We start from the raw sequence: 9265 nt of genomic DNA on the forward strand, positions 1-9265 counted from the left end.
TTCTCTGTGGCTCAGTTACCTCATCTGTAAAATGGGGAATAAGACCATGAGCCCTAGGTGGGATATTAACTGTGCCCAACTCGATTATCTTCTAACCCAGCACAGAGTACAGTATCTGGCACATAGTAAGCATTTAAATGAATATTAAAAAAAAAAACAAATCTTGCTCTGTGATGAGACAGTTGTTATGTGATAGTGACAGTAATTTGGTTTGCTTTAACAGAAACTCCTGGGCCAGGCACCAAGAAGTTCTGACAAACGCGTGTCCATCTCACGCAAGGAATGTCAAAAGCTAACTGCCCTGGGGAAACTTCGGCAACCAAAACGGATACAGGAGAAACCCCCACTGGCTCAGTGTGGAAAATGTCTGGTTAGTCAATCAATCAGTGGCATTTGTTGAGCATTTACTGTATTCAAAGCACTATACTAAACAGACAACGAAACAACAGAGTTGGTAGACATGTTCCATGCCCACAAGAAGCTTACGGTCCATAGGGTAGAGAGACAATGATATAAATCAATTTGGATATGGACATGAGTGTTGCAGGGCTGCGGATGGGGTGATTATTAAGTTCTTAAAGGGCACAAATTTAAGTACAGGGTGACACAGAAGGGAGAGGGAGCCGGGTTGTGGGAAACGGGGAGGGTCTCTTGGAGGAAATGTGATCCTAATAAGGCTTTGAAGGTAGAGAGGGTGGTGGTCTGTCACAGGTGAAAGGGGAGGGAGTTCCAGGCCCACGGGAGGATGTGGGTAAGGGGTCGGCGGTGAGATAGATGAGACGGAGGTTAGGCTGGCATTGGAGGAGTGAAGCACGCAGGCTCGGTTGGAGAAGGAAATCAACATTGTAAGATTAGAGGGGACAAGGTGATCGAGTACTTTAAAGCCAATGGTAAGGACCTTCTGTTGGATGCAGAAGTGGACGGGCAACCATTGGAGGTTCTTGAGTAGTGGCGGAGAAGTAGATTGAATTTTGGGGTGGGAGAAATGATCTGAGCAGCAAACTGAATACGCAGACTGAATTCTGGGGTGCGGGGAAATGATCTGGGCAGCAGACTGAACTAAGAACTGGAATGGGAAGAGACAGGAGGCAGGGAAGTCAGCGAGGACCCAGTAATCAAGGTGGGAATTAATGAGGGCTTGGATCAGCGCCATAGCAATCTGGACGGAATGGAAAGGGGAGGATTCTAGAGATGTTGTGATGGCAGAACTGACAGGGATTGAATGTGTGGACTGAACGAGAGAGACGAACTGAAGATAATGCCTAGGTTATGGGCTTGATAGAGAGAATAGTGGTGGTGTTTACAGTGATGGGAGAGATCAGGGTTTGGGTAGAAAGATGAAGAATACTGTTTTGGAGATGCTTAGCTTGAAGTGTCGGTGGGACAGCCAGGTAGAGATGTCCTAAAGGGAAGAGGAAATGCAAGACTACAGAGAAGAGAGATCAGGGCTGGAGAGAGATATTTGGGAAGCATCTGTGTAGAAATGGTAGTTGAAAACATGGCAGTGAATGAGTCCTCCAAAGGAGTGGTTGTAGATGGAGAACAGAAGGGGACCAGAACTGAACCTTGATGGACATCCACTCTCAGAGGGAGGAGAGGAGGTGCCTGCAAAAGGCACTGAGGAGTGGCCAGTGAGATAGGAGGAGAATCAGGATACGGTTTCAAGAAGGGGTGGGGGGGTGGGGGAGGAGACAGGCACGGTGTCGAAGGCATCTCAGTGGTCGAGGAGAATTACGATGGAATACAGGCCACTGGATTTGAAGAGCAGAGGAGATTTTAGGAAGATGATGCCCAGTGGTTTCAATTTTATCAACAAAGTTCACGGTCAGGTCATTAGTGACAGGAAGTGGGGGTGTGTAGGGATGGGGGACTGAGGAGGGAGTCAAAAATCTGAAAGAGTTGGCATGGGCAAGGGACATGGGCGTCAACAGGATGAAAAAATAACGTAGCTGGGTGACAGAGAGGGCAGTAAGCGCTTGATAAATACGACAATGAATGAATGGAGGGTGTGAACTTGTGCATCAGGAGAAGGTAGTTTGGGTATGGAGACCAAATGGGTCACGATGTCTTTAGAAAACCGTAGGAGTTCGAAAGATCAGACGTCTCTGTGGGAGAACAGGTCAGATTTGCAAGGAGTGGGTGTGTGGGAGAGAAAGCAGAGGAGGTGGTTGTGGTCAGATGGAAGAATTTCAGAGCATTGGGGAGCTTAGAGATTGTACAATGACTAGGGATGATGAGTTTGAGCTTGTGTCCACGTGGAGGATGAGCTGATGAGGTGAATGGAGCAGGAGGTCAGTGGAGTTAAGGAGTGAGAGGAAGTGGGCAGCAGAGGTCATCAGAAACACCTACATAAACATTGGAATCCCCAGAGATCAACAGAGGAATGAGGAAAGGGAGAAGGAATGCGAAAAAGGGATCAAAACAGTTCAGAGAGGTAGAGGAGGGACCTTAGAAATTATAGATGACTGTGACTAGTAACTGGAGTGGGTGGTGGAAGGTGGACAATGACGGGCTTCCAAGGAAGGGAATGAAAGGAAGGGGGGAGGTGAGATGAGGAAAAGCAGCATCGGGGAACAAGAAGGACATCAACTCCTTCCCCTTTCCCAGTACGTCTTGGGGAATTGAAGAAGACAAGGCCCCCTCTGGAGAGAGCAGCAAAGGAGACAGCGTCATCAACTTCAAAATTAGTTCTCTCGTCAGGCTTCTTCCTTCTCCTCCAAGACTCCACAAACCAGTTCTCTCTGGCCTCCTCCCACACAACCCCTGAGCCAGTTTCCTCTGGCCACCCGACACACCACCCCATAGCCAATTCTCTCTGGCCACCCGACACACCACCCCATAGCCAATTCTCTCTGGCCACCCGACACACCACCCCGTGGCCAATTCTCTCTGGCCACCTGACATGTCATCCACCCCCCAGCACGTATACCTTGAGCCAGCTCCCGCCGGCCACCTCCCATGCCAGTCCTGAGCCAGGTCTCTCTGGCCACCTCCCATGCCACCCCACTGTGGTTTTCCTTCCTCTCCTCCCTTGGTTGCCCCCAAGCACTTGAACAGGCCCACGGGTTAATGCATTGCTCGTCCAAAACTATAGCTATTTTAGTTAGTGATTTTAAATTCATGAGGAAGGTTACAAACATCTTATAAAATAACTTCCTCTTGGGAAACAAGTTTCTAAATGAACATTAATATAAAATTCTTGCCCCAGCTAAACCAAGTAAGATAGACTCTTGAATAAGCTAGACAAGTCAAAATTCTCTTCTCGCAGGTAGTCCTGCAAACACGCTGAAACTGGGTCATTTCCCAAAGCTTAATTAAAAATCTCAATAAAAAAAGCAGACTTGGAGAAACATGTAAAGCTTAAATTTCTAATCCAGTTCAGTACTGAATACGGACGTAGAATTCTGGCAATTTTACCAAGCAGCTAAAATGGAGTCAACTGTCACTTGTAGAAGCTCTTCGCCTCTGGGGCCCATAGAAGAAATCAGACCTTCCCTATTGAAAAATGTAAAATATCTCTTCTCTAGCCACCGTTCACCTCTAAAGCCTGGAAATTCTACACTATAATTTATATTTTTATAGTTCTCTAGGGCCTGGAGTCACTGTACAGTCTTGGGTCTAAACATCTAGAGTGAAATGTTCATTAGCAAGTGCAGAAACACCACAAGTATAATTTGGATTGTTGCTATGGGTTTAATGGAGTTCCATTTCCCTTGAATAAATAGCAGAATGACTTCTCCTAGAACAGGCCAAGAGTCCTTCGGATTTTGAAACGGTGATACTGCCCTGGAATGAATCCAAACCTAAAATTGCAGGGATGAACATTATCCCCCAATTCCAAAGTATGCAAAGAAGTCTCCGAAAAGAATAAAACGCCCCGGCCAGAGGGTAAAACGCCAAGGCAATTCTGCTGGGCACCGCAAGCTTTGCCTGGGGCTTTGGTGCGGCCACATCATCTCTCGGGGTTCGCACGTTCCCCGAGCTCCCAAATGCTCTCTGCATTCATTCAATCGTATTTATTGAGCACCTTCTCTATTCAGAGCACTGTACTACGCGCTTGGGAGAGTATAACAATGGACACATTCCCTGCCCACAAAGAGGAAGGCTACGTGGGGAGGATGACGCCCCCCAACACTCCCTGCGGAACCCCGGCTGGAGCAACCGACATCGGGGATCTGGAGTCACCACCATGAATCTCGATCCCCTTCCCCTTCAATTCGCCTCAGCTCGATGTGACCAGACGAGAACACTGCCGAGGCCCCGAAGCCCCTTCCCTTCAGCAGGGCTCTGCGGAAATCAGCCCGGACGGCTGAGAATCCAGGCCTGGAGAGAAGGAAATTCCGCTCCCTCAAAAAACCATCCCAAACCTCACTCTCCGGATAGTCTTCCTCATACTGAAAGCGAACCTTTCATGTTTCCTCAGCCAATTTCTTCTTGCTCTGATCTCAGTGAAGATGGAGAACCGTATATGAATCCTTTCACATATTGAAAGGCAATTTTTAGGTCTACCTCAGAGGTTCCCGGGAATTCCATCCAAGGGCCCGGATGCGAAACTCAGCACTAGCTGCAGTACCCCACGGAGGTCTGACCGGGGTAATTTATCGTGCGACCCCCCGCAGGGTACCAGTTCACGTGGGGGCCCAACCATAACTCAACCAGTGGGGAAGGCACACAAGTACACAACAGAGCCCTGCTACCTTCCCGTGACCAGCCTTCAACCTCCTTATGCGCCAGCGAGCTTCACGGTCTTACAATCCTACTCGACGTGTCCCGCCTTCCAACCTGAGGGACCAAGCCGTGGTTGATCCCTGTAGGCCACTACGTGGCTATCTTAGAGATCTGAAAAAGTTCGTGTTCTTAACCAGGGGTGCCAACTTTCCCTCTGGAGCAAGGCGACAGATGAAAAGGGAGCGGGAATTTTAGGGGTAGGGAGGAGGTGAGGCCTGGGAGGGGCTGGGCTTCAAAGAGCTGATGGGCCAATAAGCTAATATTGCGAGGCTTTTCAGGCCTGACTGGAAACGCTTGGGACCCGTCTGGGGCAACCCCTATGAGTGGACATTTGTGCTCCTAACTTCTTCCAGGGAGCAGAGAAGAACGCCCCGACTCTTATTCAAGTGCCAATCTAGAACGAGAAAATGTGAAATTTACTATAAAGCCAACAATTCCCGACAGCCAATTTAACATAGCTGTTAATCATTCAAGAGTGAGGAGATGAGTATTCAGAGATTCCCCAACAATTATCTTTTTTTTTCCCCTCTCTATCTTTAAATTCACCTTCAGACTTCTTGAAAATAATCTCTTTGGGAACTAGCGATTCAGAATATTACATCAAAATACACGATTTGATTTCAACAGACTTGAAACCAGGTTCCAGAACAGAATTTAAACTCCTAATTCTGACTAACATTTCACTTAGAACCATCTTGCTACGTGTGGAAAATCTGCCTCAAAAATACAGAGCAATTTATAATACTTTAAATTAAATTTCATAATTTGATAGCTTCCCCACTCCCTTCCCTCAAGAAAGTGTCAATCATTTCACTGGTTTTAGTAGCCTCTGCTGGGATTTTTAAAATCAAATCCTGAAAGATCTACTTCCTTGCAAATCAAACTTTTATGCTATTTAATTTTCTTTACGCTTTTATTACTACGACCTGTATGAAACTTTAAGAGCTCATAACTTCCTACTGGACTTCCCATGAAATATTATAACCTTTTCCACATTAACTTGCTATACTAATAATTCCTTGTATTTAAAAACGCCTTTCACGCAACGATGCACCTTGCAACCAGTAATTTACAGTCACCCTGTGCTGTACTTAGATAAGTGGCAAGTATTACAATCTGTATTTTACTAGTTTAGAAAGTAACCCAGAGGGGCAAAGTAAGTTGGATAGAGTCACCAAGTCAGCCGCCAAGAAAAATAATTCTAGTCAATTCACGAGAAAATACTGCCCCTACTTGGCCTCACTGAGGAAATTTAGCAAGAGGAAAAAGAACTAAAGACCTCTACCTCCTAAAGACAATCTACCCTTAAAAAATTGAAGAAACAATATGATGGTTTCAAAGTCAACTTTTTCTTCCCCTCCAAGTTTTTCCCTGTCCAGAGCTCCTCAAGTTTCCACCAAAAGATTTCTTTGCTCGCCCTGACGTAAAAGGGTAGCTTTCTACCCTGAACTGTTGGTCCACTAAAATGATTCTATTACATGCCAAACAACTCTATCCCAATGAACCTTATGCGCATCTTTACAAACTAAATTCAAATTGGCATTCATTAAATTTCTATTCGACTTCTACAAATTGCACTGTTTACCCTCTCGAAAAAAATCACCCAGAGGATAGTTTGGTTAGCTACCTGTATTAATTTAACCACCTTTTACGCAAAGATCCACCTCAGCCAATACAAATTATTATGAAACTGAGGCTTTAATATCCAATACAAAAGGTGCCGTATTTCTTCAACGTGTCAATCTTCAAAATGAAGTCATTTTCCAACCGTAATTTACTCTCACATTTCTAATGATTTGGTGATGGAATGGTTTGTCATCCTTTCACATGCTCTTTTGTGGGGGGGGTGAGGGGAGATTTTATATTTGCATTGGATGTACCTTAAAATAATCAAGTACAAAAGCTGCTTTTCTGATGGACCTCAAGGACCTCCAACCAATTCTACCTAGAGATTAGAGATCGGGACCCTTCAACTTCTACTTACTGTCATAAATAAAAGTATTTAGAATTCTTTTGTGACCGAGTTAACGGCTTCAAATTTTTCGAAATCTAAGGCAGATTCCACAAGAGAAACGTATTTTTTAATAGCAAACCTCTACGTACGAAGGAGTACGATGTCTCCGCTTCACGCTTATCCTTAGATTGCCGTCGCGGAATCCAACTCCAGTTAATTTTCACAAAACCCCGGTGAAATGAGGAGCGATCACGAACCGGCGATTTAGGTCCATTACTTGGAAAGCTATGACTTTTCCCCAACAACTCTCACTCCAAATCACCGCCGATCCACCGCGAACAGCAAGCAGCATGGAAAAACGGGCCTGCTACATCGCGATTCTATAGACGCTTTAACAGATGAAAGCGTCTCTTGTACCATTTCAGCCTACCCGCTACCTAGGGTGAGCTGATATTTTCTGCCCATCTTCTGAACCCTTCGTCTAATCCTAAATACGGAGACCGTAAGACAGGACGGATGAAATCTCGAATAAAATACGCCTACCGGCCCACCGTGCCCAAGCTTCGGGGCTAACCAACGTCTCCTCCAGCGGCCTAATGAATGTTATATCCCTTCTCAGATTCTAACGAATGGGATATCCCTTCTCCATCATCATCGGCGGTATCCGTCGAGTGCTTAGGTGCAGAACACTGGTCTAAGGTCTCGGGAGAGGACCAGCCGAGAGACACACACTGGCAGACACGTTCCCCGCCCACCGTCTCTGACCATAGCGGCGTGACCTTGGAGCCACCTCGGGCTCCCGTGGGGAAGAAGTGTCTTATTCAAGTGATTTAAAACAAGTTTTTTAACCCCTGGCTGGGCCTTCCGCGCCAACACACACCCGTGCCGGAGAGACGCGAAACTCCCGGTCTGCCGGAAAGAGTGTTCCGCACCCCGTAAGCGCTCCATAAAGACGACTGGGTGGCGGTGGACCACCCCGGGTGCCCCTTAGTACTGGGAAAACTAAAACTCGGGGGTCCGATCGAACTCCATAACGGGCTGCAGAGGCCCCTCCGAGGTCCGGTCCACCGCCGGGTGCCCCCTCCCTCCCCAGCGGATAGGAGTGGGCAGTGGGCCGAGATGGCGGGGGCCGTCGACTTGGTCCCGGGCACCGTTTCGGCTCCCCCGGGGGTGGAGGGAGGCTCCGAAAAGACTCCCCCAACCCTAGGGAGCCTGGCCCGGTCCCTCCTTCCAGCGGTGCCCCCCCCCCCTCCACCCAAGCCAGGGGAGGAAGAGATGCCGGCGGCATCCTTGGAGACCACCCGGGCGGGAGCCCCGAGGTCCGGGCCCCGCTTGGGGATGAGAAGGCGGGGGGGAGGGGGGTCCCGGAACCGAAGGCGACCAGGGCAGGGGCAAGGGGAAGGTCCTTCCCCGGCCGCGGAGACAAAGCTGCCGGGGAGCGGAGGGGGAGGGAGGACGGAGTAGAGGGGATGGGGAGGCGGAATGAAAAGGGGATACAGATCCGGTGGGAGGAAGGGGGGGGGGGAAGGACCGGCCCCCCGACAAGGACAATGGAGGGAGCGGGGGCGCCGCGGGTCAGACAAAGCGCCCGAGGCGGAGAGACAAAGGGCCGGGGGGGGGGGGCTCCGAGCGGGCGCCGTTGGGAGGTGGGGGGCGGCGGGGGAGCCCCTCCCTCCGAGGGAAGGAGCCCCCTCCACCGGGCCGGGCCGGGCCCGCGGCCCCCCGCCCGGACCACCGGGGCAGGAGTGGCCGCCCCCCCCCCCTCCACCCCCCGCACCCCCCCCTCGGCCCTTCCCCCCCCGGCCGGGGGGGGGGCCCGCGCCGCCCTCCCCCCCCCCCATCCCGGCGGGTCCCCGGGCCGCCCCCGCCGCGCCCCCGGCCGCCCGCAACTTTGCCCGCCGCCCCCCGGGCGCTCCGGCTGCCCGCACTCACCCTGTCACAACAGGCGCCATCTTCCACAAACTCTCGCCAAAACTCCAACTCTCGCGAGATTTCTTCTCTCTCTCTCCCCCCCCCCCCCGCGCGCGCGCCCCCTCCCCTGCCCTCCCCTCCCCCCGCCCCGCCCCGCGCTCCTGGCCTCCGCCCGGGAAAGCCCGCACGCTCGCGCCGCCTCAGGACCAGAGGGAGAGGGGGAGGCAGGCGACCGGCTTCCTTCCCTCCTCCCCCAGAAAGGGCCCGAGCGTCTGGGCGTGCGCTAGCGCCTCAGGGGTACCCTGAGGGGTGACCCCCCCCCCCCTCCACCCCCCCAAATCCCCTCTCCGGCCTCGCCCGGGCCTTGCGGCGGCCGGGACGGACCCCTCGCCACCCCCACACGGGCCATGACGGAAGGCACCGGTCGGGGCAGGCCATAGGATTCTGGGAAAAGCCCCCTGCATTGGGCCCATGACCCCCCCCAAGCCTTCCCCACCAAAGGTCTAAAAGCCTCCTGCATTGGGCCCACGACCCCCCAAAGCCTTCCCCATCAAAGGTCTAACAGCCCCCTGCATTGGCCCATGACACCCCCCCCCAAGCCTTCCCCACCAAAGGTCTAAAACCCCCTGCATTGGGCCCATGACCCCCCCCCCAAGTCTTCCCCACCAAAGG

At 51.1% G+C, this 9265-nt stretch overlaps 1 protein-coding gene across 3 annotated transcripts in view; it reads right to left on the reverse strand.

Moving 5' to 3' along the window:
• RBPJ (recombination signal binding protein for immunoglobulin kappa J region) overlaps positions 1-8670 on the reverse strand; it is a 119061-nt gene extending 110391 nt beyond the window's left edge. For 2 of the 3 annotated variants that reach the window (XM_029083401.1, XM_029083398.1), the window contains exon 1: positions 8615-8670. Coding sequence is in view for 1 of the 3 variants with exons in the window: in XM_029083400.1 (XP_028939233.1) it covers positions 8615-8634 (20 nt within the window). In the remaining 2 variants the exon portion in view is untranslated. The remainder of the gene's footprint in view (positions 1-8614) is intronic. The other variant, XM_029083400.1, reaches the window with a different exon arrangement.
• Between the last annotated feature and the right edge of the window lie 595 nt (positions 8671-9265).

Source organism: Ornithorhynchus anatinus, chromosome 18, assembly GCF_004115215.2.
Source record: "Ornithorhynchus anatinus isolate Pmale09 chromosome 18, mOrnAna1.pri.v4, whole genome shotgun sequence".
NCBI lineage: Eukaryota > Metazoa > Chordata > Mammalia > Monotremata > Ornithorhynchidae > Ornithorhynchus > Ornithorhynchus anatinus.